The sequence below is a fragment of the Corapipo altera genome, unplaced genomic scaffold (assembly GCF_003945725.1).
Source record: "Corapipo altera isolate COAL_440 unplaced genomic scaffold, ASM394572v1 61553, whole genome shotgun sequence".
NCBI classification, from domain to species: Eukaryota; Metazoa; Chordata; class Aves; order Passeriformes; family Pipridae; genus Corapipo; species Corapipo altera.
The window spans coordinates 5,556,154-5,576,709 of NW_020884918.1; the positions used below are offsets into that span (position 1 = coordinate 5,556,154).

Consider the following 20,556-nt stretch of genomic DNA (forward strand, 5'->3'; position numbering starts at 1 on the left):
CAGATGGAGAGGCAGACAATTTGCGAAGTTTCTGCAGTGTGGATAAGGTGGGGTGAGGTGTTTGTAAACAGTAAGCATAGAACTCACAGGAACTCTGCTGTGATTGAAGTTGATGCCATAACTTCAGCGGGAGCAAAGTTAGCCCAAAACTGCTTTATTTGAAAACTTTGCCTTCTAATATTTTGGTATTTGGAAGGAAAAAAGAAGTTGTGAAACTCTTTGGTTTTGTTTTGTTTTTTTTTAATTCTAGGGCAGCAAGCTCTTCTCAAAATATACCAAGGCTCAAGCAACAGACAGCGCAACAACCAGCGTCAAAAACCTCTGGGAGCACAACAGAACCTAAATCATCTGCCAAGGAGAGCCCCAGACAGGTTTAAACATGTTTTACCTTGGTAGCATTACAACTGAAATTAATGTGATTTTATTTTGAGAGTCTATAGGCAACAAATGTATGGGAGTCACACCATTAATGACTGTGCAACTAATGGGCTTTACTGATTATATAATTCAAGGATTATAGGTGAAAGACTTAAAGAGAACATGTTTTCTGGCTGTGAGTTGGGGGGCAAGTCACAGGCAAAAATTGGAGGAAAAGGAGCCATATAATCCAACCTGTACTGACAGCAATCAGAGTTTTCCCATTAATATCAGCATATTCATCCTTTAGTGCCAGAAAGCAAGACAAACAAATCTAATAGAAAGCCTTGTGTCAGTTGTAAGCATCTTCACAGTGCATAAGGTGTTTGAGACTGGGGGAGTAATTTGACCCTGTAATTTTCAATTTTGGGAGTCTCATTTTGTTCAGATTACTGTGAAATCCACTTTATTATCATCCCTTACAGTGGGTCATCCAGGAATAGCAGGTTGGTGGGCAAGCACTGTGTCTGTTACAGCTTTTTTTAAGGGCTTGTCTATATTTCTGCACCAAGAGGAATTAATCTCTGATCTGTTCTTACCCCTAAAAAACCCAAAACATTACCGTTTGGATTTTTCAGGATTAGCGGCTGTGAAGTGAATATGTGATAACTTGTCATCTCTGAGTTGATGTTCTGTGCCTTACACTTGCCTGTAATTTCTACTGTACATAAATGTTGCTTCTTACCACGGTATAAAATGCAGTTTTCTGCTCTGTGCATGAAACAACTGGACTGCTGAGCTCTAGAGCTGTGGCTTTTGCTGCTGTCACCAGTCAGATGAAGCCTAACTAAATGTAAGTGGTGTTGGTCTGACAAGTATGGGATTACTCTTGGAACTTCCATGTAATGATACAGTTCATCTGGGCATATATGAAGAGGTGAGATGATACCTATAATGTCATGTCTTCAATTCACCTCCTTGGCAACACATCTTTTTAAAAAATTATTTGTTTTTTTAGAATAGTGACAGTGCAGTTACTCCAGACCAATCTGGCTTTGGCTTAAGCATCTCAGCAATCAGCAAACCTGGAGGAGACAGCCCTCACCCAAGAAAGGTTGGTGGAAACCTGGTGTGTGATTTATCATAGAAATATGTATGGATTAAAAAACACAAAGGTTTTCAAGAATATCAAATGTTAGCCTTCTGGTCTGTGTTTTTATAAAATGTTCCTGTGTAATCAGCTGAAAGGTGAATTTTATGATTTGGGTAACAATTCTTTGCATAGGAAGCTCTGTTTGCATTAAATACTATTTTTGACGTACTCAAGAAAGAAGAATATGTTTGTTTTTAAAACCCAGTGGTAATACCTAAAACTGAAGATAAATTTTGAATTCCTGAATGAGATTATAAGAGGTTCTGCAGTTAAATTGTTTCAATGGCTGAGATATGTGTTCTACTCCTGTTGCTACCACAGATTTTGTGGTCTATTTTTTGCCATAATTAGGACTATATATGAAGTAAGGAAACTGTGTAACTGCAAACAAAATTTGGTCCAGTGTAGAGCTACCATCGTGGGTAGAGCCTGTTACAACATTATTTTCTCCTTTAGGGCCAAGTAATTGACTTCCATGGGATGATCCAGGATGCTGTCAGAATGTCACCAAATGAAATTGCCTTGAACGGCCTTAATTATGATCCAGATCCCTCAGTAAGTGTTTCTGTTCATGTTTCCATCCAACAATAATAAAATGAGTTTTACATAACCAGGAAAAAAATAAAATAGTGCAACAAAGTTGTCTTTGTTCCCAAGTGCTAAAAAGGGGCTTAGATTTCTGAGACAGATATTTCCTCCTTGAAAGGACAGTCATACTTGATACTGGCTTAATTTGTTGACAGTTGTTTACTGTTTGAACATAAAAGTAAGCAACAAATAGAAATGGTACCTTATGATAAAAAAAAAATAATAATTGCAGAAACCCACAGAACTTCTGAAGGTGAAATTCTGGTTCCTTTGAATGTAGTATGTTTTTAGCATTCGCCTCAGCTGAGACAGCAATGGAGTTTGGATGGCTGAGGTAAATTTTCAGTAATCACTCCTTGACACAAGCCAGACTTCTCAGACAGTGCACTCAGCTCACATGGTGCCAGTCTGCCTTACTGCAAAAATGGCTTACTTCAAAATCTTTATTATTATCCATGTTTCTACACCTGTAAGAGTTGATATTACACCATGTATCAGCTTTTCAAAAAGTATTTAATAGTTTGTCTGTCTAAAAATATTTGAAGTCTGACAAGAACTTACATTTTTCTTTTTCAGGAACGATTATTGAAACCTCTTAGTGCTTTTATTGGCATGACTGGTGAGATGAGGGAACTTGCAATGGTTGTAAGCAAAGTAAGATCAATCTCCATGTTAGTTTATCGAGATGTTGGTTATCTTTGTCATCTGAGAATGCTGTTTATTTCTTTTTAATGTCACTGAGAGTGTTTATTCTTGAATATGCACGCTAATTTTCTTTTCATGCAACTCCCAACAAGTTATTTCTTTACAAGTTTTTTCTTTTTGATAAACAATGGGAGTAATGAAGACCATTCCTTTCTAATGGGGAACATGTAATCTAATCATGCTATGGAGACTGTTGTGGCTTTTCCCTTTGTTCTTATTGCTATAGAAAAAGTATAGTTCTTCTCTGAAAAGAGAGATTTAAATATATTAGTTAAAACTTACTATCATCTGATGTATTATTTAATTGTGATGTAATGCTGGGAGAAAACCTGAGTCAACCCTGTGGGTGCAGTTTCCATTCAGGGCATTGGGCTTGTGGCAGTGTGGCAGTGTCACACCAGTATCTGAATTCTGAACGTATCTACTAAACAAAAATTATTATTAAACCCTGATATCCCTGCACTGTTTAGAATCACAGAATCATGGAATTGTTTAGGTTGGAAAAGCCCTCCAAGACCATCAAGTCCATCTGTTCCCCCAGCACTGCCAAGGCCACCACTTAACCCATGTCCCCAAGTGCCACATCTACATGGCTTTTAAATCCCTCCAGGGATGGGGACTCCAACACTGCCCTGGGCAGCCTGTTCCTAGACTTGATAACATTTTTCATGAAGAAATTTTCCCCGATGTCCAACCTAAACCTCCCCTTGTGCAACTTGAGGCCTTTTCCTCTCATCCTGTCCCTTGTTCCCTGGCAGCGGAGCCCAATCCCCCCCGGCTCCCCCCTCTTGTCAGGGAGTTGCAGAGACAGAAGGTCCCCCCTGAGCCTCCTTTTCTCCAGGATGAGCCCCCCCAGCTCCCTCAGCTGCTCCTGCTGCTCCAGACCCTTCCCCGGCTCCGTTCCCTTCCCTGCACACGCTCCAGCCCCTCAATGTCTCTCTTGTCTGAGGGCCCAGAACTGCCCCAGAACTGGAGGTGCCTCAGCAGTGCCAGCACAGGGAGGGCACTGCCCTGGCCCTGCTGCCACATCACGGCTGGGACAGCCCCGGGGGGCACTGGCCTGGTACTGGTCCCATGCTTTGTTTTGTGCAGCTGCATGATCTGAACTCCTTGTCTCTTCTCACCTGGTGCAGCTGAGAGATGCTGTAACTGCAGGCCCTGCAAGCAGTGCCCTCATCCCAGCACAGGAGCTGCTCAAGGAGCATCAGTGATGCACCGTATCCCAGGGCAGACTGGGGATTCTTCCAGGATGGGAATTTTGACAGCTGGAGGGTTCCATAACATAGTCAGCACCATTTCATTTCGCTCATGGGTCAAGGTGCAGTCTAACAAACAGTCCCTAGGCTGCTGGGGATCAGTGGCTACAAAGCAGCTGTGCATGCATCACCTTTGGATGAAGCACTCATCCAAAAGGCTTCACAGTATTTGGTAGTGTTGTGAGTCTTTCTGGATAGAGACATCAGAAATGGTATCAGCTGTTGCTCCCACATACTTACATCACCTGTTTATAAAGTCTGGAATATTTTTGCTGACTATTTTTTCATAGCTGTATATGGCACAAATTCTTGGTCTGCAAGTCTTGCATTTGAAGTTTAGTAGAATTGAAGTCTTCAGAAATTTCCGACCTTAAAGTAAGAAAATTCTCATTCATTTCAGTTCCTGTCTGGTCTTTAATTTATGGTAAACCTTTAAAACAGTGATGTTCATGCTGCTGCATTACCAAGAAAGCAATATGGTTGCTTTCCCTCTGTTATGTTATATTTTTTGCATTGTGCTTCATTGTGGTATATTCCTAGTTGCTGTGGTAATTGACACTGTATAAATCAATAAAAATAAAGAGCATGTAGTATCTATTTCATAACACAATCTAATTTAATTTGGAAACAGTTATGGAAGCCTCTACTTAATATCAGAAATCTGATTCATCTTAATTTGCTGTTAATAGAAAGGGAAAGTGCAATCTACTCTATATAAATAATTTTTTCTAATTGTATTAAATCAACTTTTCCCCTTGGATACAAGCACATAATCCTTCTTCAGTCTATGGGGGCTGTTTTTATTGGAGAGCAGAATTTATCTTTAGTATCTGTATTGAGGATATGATACTTTTTGCAGAACAATTAGCCTCTGGAATGGAAAGCCACAAAATATTTCTAAGGCAAATGGAAAGATTCATAGAAGATTTGGAAAGTTTGATGAATTAAATGAAATTAATTTAGTGAGCGCTTCAGGGCATACACTAATTACCGACTGTTTTTTGATAGAAGCTTAGGGGAAAATTTTCCTCTTGTTGCAGAGTTTCTCACAGCTTTTCTTGCAGCTTATAAAATCTTGCATAGTGTGGGGTAAATAGCAATTTTTCAGTGTTACTTATAACATGAGTAATAATATAAGTAATTGGTGCAGCCATAAAGTATCTGAGCATGAAGTTTAAAAAAACAAAAGTATTTTCACAGTGCAGAGGGAAGAGAAATTTGCTGAAGAAAGAATGTCAAAAGGTGTTTGAACTCAAAGACTAGGATGGAATTTGAATTATTTAAGTCCTGTTGAAGTACACTTGTGGTATAAATTTGAACCAACATGTCAATACCATTGCTTATACTTCTGTTTTTTAAACATCCCATACATGCCAGCAACAGAGGCAAAATATTAGGGTTGGTGACCCTTCATATCATGATAGGTCTTCATATGTTGGCTGATTACTGAGCCAAACTAACAGAAAACATATCTGAGAGTTTATACATTTGACAGGAATACATCAGGGAAACTGGGGGTTGGAGGGGAAGCTTGAGGGAAATGATTGCTGTGTATGCTTTCCTCCTGGGAGGTCCCTGGCACATAGGGTTAAATAATACAGCTTGTATCACTTAACAGCACTTTTATTTTATCACCCAGTCGATCCTTTTACTTTGCCAGAGGTCATTATCCCAGTGCAGAAGGAGTTTTACTAACAAGATGTGATGTGTGTTGCAGGACATTTATCTCCATAAGCCCAACGTGAAGTGGGATGATATTATAGGACTGGACGCAGCTAAAAGGCTGGTCAAGGAAGCAGTTGTTTATCCCATAAAGGTAAAGTCCTAAATAGTTTTGGGAAAACCAGTGTTGGGCTCCTTAGCATTTTTCTTGTAACTACAGTGTTGTTTTAGAGTTCTTACTATTTCTGTGCTTTAAAAGCAGTTCATGTTAGAACTACTCCTGTTCCTGTTTCATGTCAGAACTATTCCTGTTCTTGGTCCATCTGAAATTGCATTTCCTATAGAAAAATGACCTTTCAGGATTAACATTAACATATTAAAATGTGTCAAGTCGAATTTTTGGAACCTTTGAGAATGTAAGAAGTGCTGGATTTGGCCTAAATTAATTCCATGAAAAATGACTTACAGAAGAGAATATGAAATCGGTTGCATTTGGAAAAAAATCACTTAAAACAGATTTCAAATGGTAAATACAGTATTTTTATCAGTATTCAGATCATACATACTACATTGTTTTGGTGTGGTTTTATGCCCCTCTTCAAATTTCATATGTTTCCTGAATGTGTTAGGAGAGTGAAGGTGGGGACTAGAATTCCTTGCTATTTGTTATAGATGATACATTTTTAATCCCTGAATTACTTTTCTGTTTCCACAGTACCCAGAGCTGTTTACTGGCATTCTGTCCCCTTGGAAAGGATTATTGCTCTATGGACCACCAGGTATGGAGAGCTTTATACCATATCTCTGTGTTCATCATTGTTTCTGGTTTTGTCCCATGGATAAATCATTGGTGCTAATTAGATTAAAGATGTTAGAAAAGAACCTGTTCTGTAATGTGAATTAAAAGGAGAGAGTGTTGGATGATTATGTCCATCTCTGACGCTCAAACCTGGCCTTTCTCATGAGCCTTGACTATTTTTACACCTGAATCTTCCAGAAACAGTGCTTATACTAACAATTCAGAGGCCTGAAAACTCATACCCCTATTTTTACTGAGCTTGGACCATATTAATAAAGTTTGGTGTGACCTGATCCTATGATATGTGAATAAATCTGTCATGGACTCATATCCTTAGTAAAAGTGTCCTTCCTTTCTTCTGCTTTTAGAGGTTGTTTTGGGAATGGGTGGAAGCTTTGCCCTCTGCTGGGCTAGTTGTGTGTTTTCCTGAGTGTGTCAGCGCAGCTTCCCTGCTCCCTCTGCTCCACTTTGACACAAGCACCACCACCACGAGTGTGGCTGGAAGGGGACACAGGGCACAGGAACCACTTGAGTCAGGATGCAGAGGCTGCCACTGCAGTGAACTCCATTTGTTCCTGTGAATGTTTAAATGTACTTGCCACAGAAGGCACTTGACCATTTCAGCATTCAGACTTTGGGAAGTGCATTTGCAGTGCTGTATTACCTGAGTTTCCCCAGACAATCTGGAAGGGCCACAACGTGCTCTGAGGGCTGGAGCCCCTCTGCTCTGGAGCCAGGCTGGGACAGCTGGGGGTGTTCACCTGGAGAAGAGAAGGATCCAGGGAGACCTGAGAGCCCCTTCCAGGGCCTAAAGGGGCTCCAGTAGAGCTAGAGAGAGACTTGGGGCCAGGGATGGAGGGACAGGATGAAGGGGAATGACCTCCCACTGCCAGAGGGCAGGGTTAGATGGGATATTGGGAAAAATTCTTGTCTGTGAGGGTGGTGAGGCCCTGGCACAGGTTGCCCAGAGAAGCTGTGGCTGCCCCATCCCTGGAAGTGTCCAAGGCCAGGTTGGAGGGGGCTTGGAGCAACCTGGGATAGTGGAAGGTGTCCCTGTCCCATGGCAGTGGAGTGGAATGAGATGAGCTTTAAGATCCCTTCCAACCCAAACCATACTATGACTTTTTTACTGATTTTACCTGACTGGTAGTATGATGAGGGGAATTATTCAAATGCTTGCATTGTCTTTCTTTAGAGAGTGGATTTCTCAAACACTGTTGTTTGTAGGTACTGGAAAAACTTTGCTTGCTAAGGCTGTTGCCACAGAATGCAATACAACCTTTTTCAACATATCAGCATCCACCATTGTCAGCAAATGGAGAGGTGATTCAGAAAAACTTGTCCGGGTAAGAATTATTCTCTCATTCATTATAATTTACAAACATCAGGTTCCCTCTTAAAGAACTGGGGTTTAGCACAGAACTGGAAAGCAAATGTTCCTCTGGTGCTCATAACCTTCCCTGACTTAGACAAAACATGACTTTGTTCATACGTAGTTCTCAAAATGGGAGTAACATCACTTCTGCACAAGTCTCATAATGGATTCTTGCTGTTGAACTTTGTGATGTAAGATGAAGCAGATGTTCTGAAGGCAGCAAAGATCTTTGACTCAATGAAGAACAGACAGACAAACAGAGTTCCTAACTAAAGTTGTGTTTGCTTAGTGACTCCTTCAGAGCACTTCACATCCTTTTTGCAAGTGTTGTCTCCTAGGCTTCTTACAAAATGTTGCCAAATTCTGTATTATTCTTAGTCTTCATGGCACAAAATTGACAATTCCCTTGTCACAAAGGTCTTACAGTCAAATGCACATATAATGTTTTAAGGAAGGTAGTTTAATGGTAAATAGGTAAATGTATTTTCTAATATGGACTAGTAAGAAGTGTTCATGGCTCAGCTGTGGTCCAGAAAAATTCAGGGGTTCATCCTTGCCCTATGATACCCATCAGAATCTCTCCATAATATCCACCATATAAGAAATCCACAAGCCCTTAAGCCCTTCCTTTATGCTCATCTGTGATTCTGTGGTCTCTAAGGCTACACTTTGGATAGATGCAAAGCTCTTGGGAATGAATAACCATAACAAATTGTACTCTGCAAGTGGCATTCCAGGCATTGTTAATCTTTCTTGAAATGTTGGCAATGTCTGCAGCACAATTATTCTTCTTGCCTTCTTATGCCTTTAAAACGGCACATTTTTCTTCTGACAGTCCCCTCCTGTTACTGATCCTCTTGACACCTGTCTCAGTAGCTTTCTGGACTTTTCCTTTCTGGCAGCAGTAGGGATGGGACAGTCTGTTTTTCAGCACCATTATCCAAAATGTTCTTGTGAACATGCTGCAGCACGTGCATTTATATTGAATTTGTGGCATTTTACCCTTAGCTGAGTTTTCGGCAGAATCAAAAAATGAAATAAGATTGTGGACCGGGAGAGCTCTAAGAAAAGTTTTGTGTGAATTTATATCCCAAGATCACACGAGGCTGGTGCAGGAGTTTTCTGAAGTTGTGGAAAGGATACATGGTTTTTGTGGTCATTTGGAGGCATGTCCACTCATCCTCTTTTCCTCAGTTCTACGCAGTATTTCTGTGATTTTGTATTTTAGATTTCTAGTAAAATCTGTAATGGTCTACTTGTGACTCTAGGAAAATACTTTAAACCCTGCGTTTTATATTCAAAGTGATGAATGTAATAAATATCTTTTTAAATTTGCTTTTTTAAAGTGTTCAGATTAAAAAGTGCTGGATTAATATATATTGTTAGTGATGCTTATTTAAAAACTCAAAGAACACTTTAGTCTAGAAGAACTGGCATTATGGTCTTAGTGCTAATACAGGCCTCTCCATGTTTATGGAAAAATAGATGAAACTTCTTTCTCCAAAGGGCAGATCCACATTTTTTGTGTCAGCTTAATAGTCCATTTTTTAATCTTGATTGGTCAAGCAATTTATGCTTGTTTTCACCAGAAAAAAAAACAAAATAACTGCTTGATTCTTATCAAGAGAATCAGTCCTATTTCTTTCATTATGGTCCAGCCGACTTGTAGGGTTTTTTTCTCAAATCCTTATTTAAAAAAAAAACAAACTCAAATGGAGCAACAACAAAAGGCACATGTTTAATCTCTGATAACAATTTAGGAGTTCCCAGAATCCTCTGATGGATCATTTTCTTCTATCCCATTATTCTCTGGGTACTCTGATAGGATTTAGCCAGAAAGATTTACACATAAAGACAGGATTACAAGGCTGTGTTCTTTATATCTCCTTTACAAACCTCTCAGAATTTGAGAGGATTCAGGGACCCTCAGCCTACCCAGAGGTTTTTCCCAGCAGACGTCCCTTGGAATGTGGGTGCTGTTATTTATCTTCCATACCAGTGGTCCTTGATGCCTTTTTGTGTCAGTTTATCCTTCACATTTACTCTTCTCTCTGAACAGGTGTTGTTTGAGCTCGCCCGGTACCACGCTCCTTCCACAATTTTCTTGGATGAGCTGGAGTCAGTGATGAGTCAAAGAGGCACTGCTCCTGGGTAACTGATGGGATTGGGGGATTTGAAGAGTGGGGTGTAGGGTTGTTTCAGTTGCAGAAGAGAAGCAAGAGTGAAAGGCAGGTTATGTGAGGATGAGCAAGAGGCTACGGGGGCAGCAGGAGTCTGAGAAGGAGGGTGGTGCCAGAGTGTATAACCAGTGGTGCTGTATTTTAAAATCAGGGATTTGGAGTGGAAATAAAGGCAGTGGTGGGGGAAACAACAGATGAATTGTCAGATGATTTTCTGACACTTTGGACAATCTTAGGCACAGCAGAGTAATATGGAGAGTGTATACACTGGAATGGCATTTTCATTAATGGGACAGATTTAGGTGGCATTGTCAGGACTTCCATTTGCAGGAATGGTTGAATATTATTATTTTCACCCAAGGTGTAGACAGTTTATAGTTAAAAAATTGATTGAAAAGGTTAGGGATGGCAAAGGAGCAAGAGAAATGTAAAAGTATTGTTATAACCATTAGTAACCCATTACAGTGGATTTTATGTACAGTGAATTACGTGGTCACTTTATATTATGGTTTTTGTTTACCATTTGTAAATAGAATATGCCCTATTTTAATGATACTGCTTGTAATCATTCTCAGTTAATAGATACTAATTATGACCCAAATTTTGCCTTCCTGATGTATTTTTACATATCCTTGTTAAATACTGACTTGGCACTGATGTGTGGATGTTTTTGCAGAAATAAGCCATTAAACCTGAAGTGCAGCTCTTGCCATCTAAGACTCAGATGTTTTCCCTGGGCTCAATCCAGGAGTTTCCAAGAGTTACACATCTGGAACCAAGAGTTCCAGCTGGTTTTCTACAAAATTGATTACCTGAATCAGGGCCAGAACTCTTAGGACTTTGCTTAAGTTCTCCTTTTTTTTTTTGAGGAAGGATCCTTTCTGTGTGGTCTCTGCCCCATTTTTAAATTCATGTCATTGAGGTGTATTTTTCTGTTTGATTTTGGTAGAACGTTTTGCAACATGCTGAACTCAGTAGTTAGTGTGTCTTTTTGTGGCCACTTAATATTCACTCACAGAAAAATGCCACTCTGAATAGGTAGATGTGTTAGTTATTTAAATGGCAACTATCACATTGTAAAAATTCCCTTCTATAGATCAGTTAATCAATCAATCAAAGCCTTAGCTGTTATCCAGTAGAAGTCAGCGTTGAGTGGAGATTTAATATGAAGTAAAAAAATAAAAATAAATATTTTCTTTGGATTCAGTAATAGTGAATTCACCTCACTTTAATGCACTGGAAAGAGTCCATTTAAGTAATCGTTAGAAAGCTTGATTTTAATGCTTAGATGTTAGCTAATGGAGCTTAATCATGCTTTGAACTGGGGCAAAACTGTGACAGGAGCTCAGTTGCTGTGAATGACACTTATAAATAAAGATGATTACTTTAATGCATTGAGCAAATAATATTTCTCTGAATCTTGGTAGTGGTGAACATGAAGGAAGTCGGCGGATGAAAACAGAATTACTGGTGCAGATGGATGGCTTGGCCCGATCTGATGATCTTGTATTTGTTTTAGCAGCTTCCAATCTGCCATGGTAAGAGATCCAGAGAGTACATTTTGAATACATTTTCATGAGCTTCTAAGCACAGATAAAGATTTTATTTAGACTTCTGCAGGAAAAGCCTTGATATTTGGTTAAAGCATTTAAAGATTAATTTGGAGCTTTTACTTTTAAACTCTTCAATTCTTGCTATTTGTGTCACATGAGAATAATCCATAATAAAGTCAACATATGCTGGTCCTACAGCTGCTAATATTTAAAATGGAGTATTTGAATTTATAGGCAAGTTATTTACTATGTTTAAGCTAAGAAGGGTTTCAGCCTGGAACTCTAAGGTGCTTAAAACATCTGGTGCTTAGAAGGATACTCCATAAATAGGAATGTTGGATTTTATTGGTATGAAATGGGACTTTGAAAAGTTGAGGGGCACAATTCCTCAGTTTTCTTAACATAATTTAGTATAGAAGAATAGACAATTTAGGACTGGAACTAGGGCATTTCATCACATTGGTTCTCAAACTGGACAGGATATTTGTTGGGAACAAGGCAGGCAGGAGAGGGTGAGGGAGGGAGGTAAGATTTGTGTTGTAACAGCTCTGGATGCTCAGGAGAGGCCAACATGGCCAATGTTTTTGCAGCTGCTGATCCTCTCAGCACTGAGGTGTTTCTGGGTGCCCATGTCCCTAAAGGCACACAGACTTTAATTCCCATCTCCAATGCAGAGGAGCATGAGCTAGGAGTTAGAAAAGGAGAAGACAGCAGTCCTATTTCCAGGGAACTTCAAACCATAGTCTGGGAAACGTTTGGTGTAGCCCAATGGAAGGTGTTCCCAGGAATGACCTGTGTGAACAGTGGATCAGCAGCATTTCAAGTGGCAATATTTGAAATTTGACATTAAAGGCACTTTGTCACCCAGCTCTGCTGTGTGACAGCCACAGAGGAGGGCACCCAAAACCAGCTGGGAGCCAGAGGGGCACTGCACCCACAAAGCACAGGCTTCATTCCTGGATTGTTTTTCATGATTAGTGATTTTTGGCTCATTTTTATGGGGTTGCCATAAGGAGAAATGCTGGAAAAGCCTCTCTGTGACTTGAGGGCTCTGGGCTGTGATCAGAGCTGGGTGTGTCTGAGTCTGAGTGACAAAGTGTGTATCCCCATCTTGCTTTTGAGTACTTCAACTCCTAGTGCATTTTATTATTGTTTTCTCTTATTTTTTAAATTTTATTTTATTTTGTTTAACACACAGTTGCACCTCTCAGTCATGGCACACCACCTGACGTTCTCTCACAATGTCTGTGGTAATGTTTTATTCCTCTCCTCAGCTGATCCCCTTTTTGGCAGGCCTGGCTGAAAGGGAACAGAAGAGAGTTAAACCACAGAAGTGATGTTGGTGCCTGAGAATTGAGGCTCAGAGGTAGTATTTTCCATCAGTCCCATGTGGCCTGTGAGCTTGGCGTGTTGGCACTGAGAAGCCTCAGCCCTTCAGAGAAGCAGGAGGATGTGGATCCCAATTCAAGTGCCAAAATGGCAGCATATTCAGAGGCTTTCATCTGCCCCTCTGCCTGTGGTTTGCCCAGAGCATTAGGGCTCTTTAAGTAGGAGAATGGCCATGTAGACACCTAAAATTTGTGTAGAAAGTAGATGTACAAGTTAGGCTGGTTCCTACCCAACAGTGTGAGTACAGAGCCATCACAGGCTTTTATAGCCATAATAGCTGAGTCTGTGTGTTGGTTTGGGGGATTTATGCCTTGGACAAACTCATGAATTTAAATCAGTACCAAATCCACCCCATTTTGTGTTTCAGTATCAACGTGAAAGGAACGGAGTGGAATTCTAATTATGTTCCAGTTATATAGGAAAGTGCGGAAAAAGAAATAACTGGACAATTAAGTTGGAAAGAGAATTAATACATTAATAATCCATTTGTATCTTTATGGTTTGTTACTAATACACTGTAAATGTTTATGTTACCACAGCATCGTTGCCCTTTTAGAAGGAGAAACTGTGAGCAGTGCATTGCACCTTTCCATGGACTGAAATTAATCCTGTGAGATAATTATCCATGCAGAGCAATTCCTGCATGTGTCTTGTTAACATGTGTCTGCCTTACACAAGCAATAAACTCTTCCTGGGAAGTCAGGGAAAAATTACAGAATTCAGTTTTGAATGTTTTACACATTTGATTTTGGATCATTTTATAATACTGAAGTGCTAATTTCTGCAAAATTGCTTCTTTGAAACAGCTAAAATGACACAGCTTTTTTTTTTTAACGTTGATCCAAAATTGCCAGACTTCTATTTTGGGAGAACTGCCCCAAAAGGAAGCAGGCAGTCTGTCTTGATATGAGGGTGGCAGCTGAGATGTTGTGATAAGCCAGCTCTCTCTCACTTCTGAAAGTTTTACCTGAGAGCTTAGAACTTCCTTTTGAACTTTTCTCTCTTTTGGGCAGGTTGCTTTAAGAAGTGACTGAATGTGTGCTTAGAAAGGTGTTTTAGGGGGGTGGAAAGCTAGTGAAAGTCATGAGCATCTTACACCATCATTGGGTTCACTAGCCTCAAGGAATTTGGGAGTATCTGCCTCCAGAGAGGTCAGCAGGGACTGAACCTCTCTTAAGACCTCAACTGTATATTTACAGATTGAATTTGTGAGTAGTAGGTGACATTTAGTCCCACTGTCAGACCCGGACTTCAGCTCCACAAGAATAGTTGATAACAAACTTTCAAAATACCTGGTGCCACCGTGGGAGGTTGTGGTTTCACAGCAGTGTGCTCTTGCCAACATTTGGTGTTAAGCTGGATTTCAGGAGATTTGTTTAACTTGGATGTTTATTGATCATGGAAAAAATTGGTACCAAGCTGCTTTTAGATGAATGAAAAGAAGCCTAAACAAAGCTCTTTATGCTGTCCTAAGCTGCACTGCAGCTATTGATCTTCCTCTTTAGCCTGTCCTTGCTGCCCAGCAAGTAGCTTTCGGCTACTCATCAGCAAAGCATTTCTGTTGACAAATTACTTGCTGAAATGATTCAATGTAATTAAATAAAATAAAGGCCTCATTAGTGAAGGAATAAAATGATCCTTAATCATGTAGTGAATGTTTCCTAATGATTTAGCACATTTAATTCAACTTCTATTGCAGTGCTGCTTTCTCCTCCCTCCCCACCCTCAGGGTGGGTGAAGTTTTGGGGTGGGCTGATCGACTCTTCCCTTCCAACACAAACCAGTCTGTGATCCTGTGATGCCTCCTAATGTTAACCGGGGGGAGTTCTGAAAAGTCACTGACTCTTATGGGTCCTGTAGAACTTTGTGTATCTTTTCATGAGCTTCCCTCAGTACTTTCATTGGCTGTTGTTGCAGAGAATATTTTGGTTGGCTCAGTGCTTGTTATTCTATTCTGGTTAATGTCACTTAACCTTGCCTAAAAAAACAATTTAGCAAAGGACCTAAACACTTCAGATAACAAAAATATTATTTCTTTATTTTGCTCTTTAGCCAACAAGCCAGGTCATTGTAACCTTTCTGGATAAATAGAATCACAGAATGGAATGGGTTGGAATGGACCTTAAAGCTCATCTTGTTTCACCCCCCTGCCATGGGCAGGGACACCTTCCACTATCTCAGGTTACTCCAAGCCCCATCCAGCCTGGCCTTGAATATTCCAGGGATCCAGGGGCAGCCACAGCTTCTCAAAACAGAGCAACTTCATGTTTACAGAACATGGATAGAGAGCTCGTGAAACTGTGATCTTGGGGGGGACCTGAAGCAGGAGGAGTCATGGAAAACTTCATCATTTGGAGGATTTTCAGGGTATTTGCAGAGACTGGCTGTGGTTGTCCTTTGCCTACACGTGCTTTTTAGGGTACCTGTGTAGGCACCTCCAAAACCCTGAGAACTTTTGCCTTCTGTACACAGAGGATGTTAATATGGGTAAATAACAGCAAAGGGGTTGGTCAGCCAGAGCAATTATTTCCAGCCAAATAAGCAAATTTCCAGCCAAGCAAAGCAATTTTGATAAGCTGGGCTGAAAAATACATTTGGAAGGTGAGCAGGTGAGTGTGGTTCTTTATCTTTTCTGGGTGGGACCCTGTACTATTGCACTGGATGTTGGACAGCATCTGAAACAGCCTAAAATATCAATAATAATATCAATATACTGACAGCCATTGATGAACAAATTCTGGTATTTACTCTTGCAGCCTTGATTAGAAGTACTGAGGTGGATCTGAGCTAACTCCTGTTGTCCTCTGGGTTCCTGTTGATCTGGTGTTTTGATCTTTGTGTTCATTGCCCTTGGCTCAGTGCATGTGGAATGAGGTCTCCCAAACCAAGATGTCCTTTCTGGGGAGGGGGACATCGCTGCTCCTGCTGAGATGAGAGTTTTGAGAGCCCCTTTTTGGGTTCCTTTATCATGTGCTATGCCACTGAAAACCATTAGCTCTTAAAAAAGAAGGACAAGTCACCAAATGTGACAGAAACAAGCTCTGTCAGTGTCCTTCAGATCCATCTTGAGCTGGCTTTGAGCTCCCTGTAAATTAAAGGGAGTTTCATACAAGAAACCCCATTCATTGCCTGAATGTTGACTTTCCTGGCAAAAATATTTCACCTAGGGAATTGGGAAAGGTAGAGGCAGGTTTAATTTAAGTGTATCTACAGTCCCAGGCTGCAGGTACAACCCTCCAGCAGCTGGTTCCTTCCGCTCAGGTTCTTGTAGCTCCTGTTCTTCTGTTTGCACAAGGCACATTGAAGTGAGTTTCCACTAGAGGAAAGTTTCTTGGCAGGTATGAGGACAGAATTATATTGTAAACTGGAATAATGAGTCTGTGACTGAATGGGGCCAGTAAAGATTGGTACAGAAGCTTTTTCTTTCTCTTTTTTTTTTTTTTTTTAGGCAAACCATTTTTATCAGTTTTGATGTTCACAGAATCATGGGTTTTGGCTCACTGACACATTTACCCAGCCTGTCCACCCTTCACAAGATCTTTTTTATAAAGGGCAATATGCTTTGTAACTGTATTATTTATAGTTTGTATTGCAGGAGCAGTCCCAGATCGGCGTCTTGTTCTGCCGTAATACATGGCCTCACATCCAAGACCTTCAGTCTGGATTTTATACCTACTGAGCATCCCTTACTAAGTAGCAATTAATTAGTCCTGACAGTGCCCCAGACAGACAATTTGTACTGCCTCCTTAATAGCAGAGGGAGAAAGGGAGAGGTTGTTACTGATGAGACATGCAGCAGATGAGCACCAGAGCCAGGGATGGAAACTGCAACTTCTCATTGCTATTGCTAATCCTCAGTGTCACAAGCCAGCACATCACTGACATGCTGAACAGGAACACACTGGATAATTAACCCTTTTTTTTTCATTTTGGCACAGTTACAGGTGGGGTTGAAAAATGCCAGTCCCTGCAGCGAGGACCTTGCTGTCAAAGCCAGGTCTCCACGACAAGACACACTGAGATGATCCCTCTCCGCCTTTGCTTGCAGGGAGTTGGACTCTGCCATGCTGCGGAGGCTGGAGAAGAGGATTCTGGTGGACCTGCCCAGTAAAGAGGCACGGCAGGTGATGATCCAGCACTGGCTACCCCCTCTGAGCAACAGCGGGGGTGTGAAGCTGAGGACAGATCTGGATTACAGCTTGCTGAGCCAGGTGGGAAGCACTGTGACAGGGACAGTGCCTACGTGGTGCTGGAGGCATTTCTGGGCCAGAACTGTGAACAAGGGTTGGGACAGCACTTTGGTGTGGCAGCTGTGACACACAGAGCTGGGGAAGGACCTCAGCTCAGTCTGAGGCTCCAAAGGGAGACTGGCAGGACACGGCGCTGAGCGTGTCACAGGCATGTGGAAATCACTGGTTTCACACAGCTCTGCCTGCAAAATGCTGTATTCTGGTCCTCTCTGTTGGGCCAACTTTTCAGCCTTAAATACAGGGAGACTTCCAGCAACAGCACATTTTATCACTGTTCTCACCAAGCTGGGAGCACTTCCAATTCACCGGGGTAATGAACAGTTAATTGTGTAGGGAAGGTTTGTCACCGCTCCACTGCTGTGGGAGAAAAGAGCATTTGACAGTGAAAAGATTCACTAGATACCCAGGCTCTCTTCATTTAGCCCTTTGTCACATCCTGAATTCTTTGGAAATAGAATCACAGAATCCTGGAATGCTCTGGGTTGGAAGGAACTTTAAAGATCATCTAGTTCCAACTCCCTGCCATGGGCAGAGATGCCATTCACTAGACCAGTTTGCTCAAGGACTCAACACCTAAATATTTTACAGTTTACCCAGTTGACTCATTTGACCTGTGTTCATGGAGAAATACTGCTCAGTTTTGGGTTTATAAATCCTAACAATGAAACACAGGGGTTTTTTAACAGGAAAGATGGGGATGGACACAGAAAGGTGGGTTTTATTTGACCTACAGAAAAATGGGCTTTAAAGAGAAAACGCACAGTATTTTCCTTGCTCCTGCAAGGTATTGTGGGCATTCAAAAGAAGAACAAGCAACATAACTTCAAGAGGAAATTATACACATAAAAATAGATATGTGTCTGTGTGTGTCTGTGGGTATACATATACAGATATTTCAGACAGCAGTAGACTTCACAAATATTTTCTATAAATACATTTACAATATATATGCCTGTAAATGCTATTCCTGTCTAATTTGTGAGCTGTAATGCATTGTTCTGATCCCATCACAGGAAACAGATGGATACTCCGGCTCAGACATAAAACTCGTGTGCAAGGAAGCCGCCATGAGACCAGTGAGGAAAATATTTGATGCTCTTGAAAATCATCAGCCAGGTACCTCAGCTCTGAGCAGAGAATGTCAACTGGCAAATGCTGATCTCCTGCTGTAACTCTAGGAACGATCATGTTAACCCCAGCAGGTGGAGCTCTGATATCTGCCTGGAAAAATTCTAAACTCTACAGATCTAAAACATCTAAATTTCTGAAAATCAGGCCTTCTTTTAAATGTCAGTATCTGTGCTCTCTGCATAAATACAACTTTTGCTTTATCTCACTGCATTAACTCTGTTGTTTCCCTATATTAAGTGTTGCATTAGGCAGGGACATAAAAGAATGTCTTTTGGTAATGATAATACTATTTATTCACTTCTCTTCTCTTTAGGTAACAGTAAGCTGCCCGTGATCCAACTGGACACGATCACAACAGCTGATTTCCTGGATGTGATCACCCACACCAAGCCATCAGCAAAGAATCTAAGCCGGAAGTACATGGCTTGGCAGAGGGAATTTGAGTCAGTTTGACAGAAAACACCCAAAACTTCCAAGACTTCCAAAGTGGCATGTCCTTGCTCCAAAGGATCAGATGGTGATGGGGAAGGAAATGCTGTTGTCTCAGGGAAGAGAAAGCAGTGACAAGTGTCAGAGTGAAATCTTTACTTCCAAAATTTAAGGGTAGGTGAAGGAGTGGTGGTTATTCTTTATTAACCATTTTAATGACCATTCAAAAAACATTCTTCATGGAATTAATGTAATGGCAGCTCCTATGCAACAAAGCCTCCAGCCTTAATTTTATGCATGAAGACTTAAAAGATTGATTGCTTCTCAGTCTTTATTCATGACAACTACATACAGGTTGGAGGTAGAACTGAAGCAGAAAGCTTGAGAACAGTTAGACAATTAGTGTAACTCTCCATTTCCAAGACTCACTAAAGCATCACAGTCAGTGTAGCTGTACCAGCAGAGACTTGCACCCTTCTTAATGAAACATGAAACAGGGGTTTTCAGTGAAACTCAGGACCTTAGCAAGGCTTTGTAGATGAGGTTAGTTTGTCATCGTTTTCAGCTGATGTGTCAAGTGTGTTAGTTTCCTGTTGGTTTGGAGCATTTCCAAGGTGGAAAAGGCAAGGAATTAAGAGGGATACTGTAGAAAATCAGCAGGTTTAGGCTAATGAACTAGAAACTGTACTGGTGGTTACCCACTGGTTCACAGCCAGCCATAAAACAGGATCACAGAATCCGAAATGGCTCAGGTTGGAAGGGACCACAGTGGGTCACCTGGTCCCACCTCCCTGTTCCAGCAGGACCATCCCAGAGCACATGGCACAGGATTGTGTCCAGATGGTTCTGAGATATCCCATCCTCTCTGGGCAACCTGTTCAGTGCTCAGTCACTGCACAGCAAAGTTTTTCCTCATGTTCAGGTGGAGCTTCCTGGGCATCAGATTGTGCCTGTTCCTCTTGTCCTATTGCTGGGCCACACAGAGCAGAGCCTGGTCCATCCTCTGACCCTGCAGACACTGACAGACATTAGTGAGGTTCCCTCTCAGTGTGTCTTCTCAAGGCTCAACAGCCCCAGCTCCCTCAGCCTTTCCTCCTCAGAGAGATGCTCCACTCCCTTTATCACCCGTGTCACCCTCCACTGGACCCAGTGGAGTTTTCCAGTCTTTGCAGTGCAGTGTTAAATACCAGCCACTGTTCTTGCACACACAGTCAGGTGAGCTGTCAGCACTGCCACGTGTCCTGCACTCTTTGCACCAGCGATTCTGACAAGTCACTTCTTCAGGTCTCACCAATGCCCTTCTCTTACCCTTCTTCCTCACCAAGACACTCTTCCCTCTTTGCAGTTCTCCCAGTGTTTTCCTTGTTGTGTGCATCTGCATTCCGAGTACCAGGGTTGTGCATGCTTTCCAGCACGTCCCAGGGCCTCTGAGGCACTGACAGTCGCTTTTAGTTCCGGCATCAGTCACATGTCAAAAGTCTCCATGGGAAATGTCTTCACAGGATTTTGCTTATAGCTCTCCCACCTCCTGAACCTGACTCTGACCCTGGGCCACAGACCTCTCTTATATCCTCCAAGCAGAAACAGGCTCAGAATTGCTGGCACAAAAACTAGATGTGTGAATTTATACAAAACTGTACGTGACAGTGTGTGAGGGCACACAGACAGTATCTAAAGATGGCCTCTGTTCCTGAGGGGTCTCTGCTCCCAGGTAAAAAGTGACACCATG

The 20,556-nt window shown here is 41.4% G+C and overlaps 1 protein-coding gene across 7 annotated transcripts in view; it reads left to right on the forward strand.

Moving 5' to 3' along the window:
* The window catches only part of KATNAL2 (katanin catalytic subunit A1 like 2), a 30,933-nt gene extending 11,812 nt beyond the window's left edge, over positions 1-19,121 (forward strand). For 5 of the 7 annotated variants that reach the window (XM_027656157.1, XM_027656151.1, XM_027656152.1 and 2 more), the window contains exons 5-16: positions 251-371; positions 1,376-1,486; positions 1,967-2,065; positions 2,675-2,752; positions 5,777-5,875; positions 6,437-6,500; positions 7,748-7,866; positions 9,955-10,046; positions 11,503-11,613; positions 17,066-17,228; positions 18,281-18,383; positions 18,712-19,121. In XM_027656157.1, the coding sequence (XP_027511958.1) occupies positions 251-371; positions 1,376-1,486; positions 1,967-2,065; positions 2,675-2,752; positions 5,777-5,875; positions 6,437-6,500; positions 7,748-7,866; positions 9,955-10,046; positions 11,503-11,613; positions 17,066-17,228; positions 18,281-18,383; positions 18,712-18,851 (1,300 nt within the window). In that variant the 3' untranslated portion in view covers positions 18,852-19,121. The remainder of the gene's footprint in view (positions 1-250; positions 372-1,375; positions 1,487-1,966; positions 2,066-2,674; positions 2,753-5,776; positions 5,876-6,436; positions 6,501-7,747; positions 7,867-9,954; positions 10,047-11,502; positions 11,614-17,065; positions 17,229-18,280; positions 18,384-18,711) is intronic. The other 2 variants (XM_027656153.1, XM_027656154.1) reach the window with 1 other exon arrangement.
* The last annotated feature ends 1,435 nt before the right edge of the window (positions 19,122-20,556 follow it).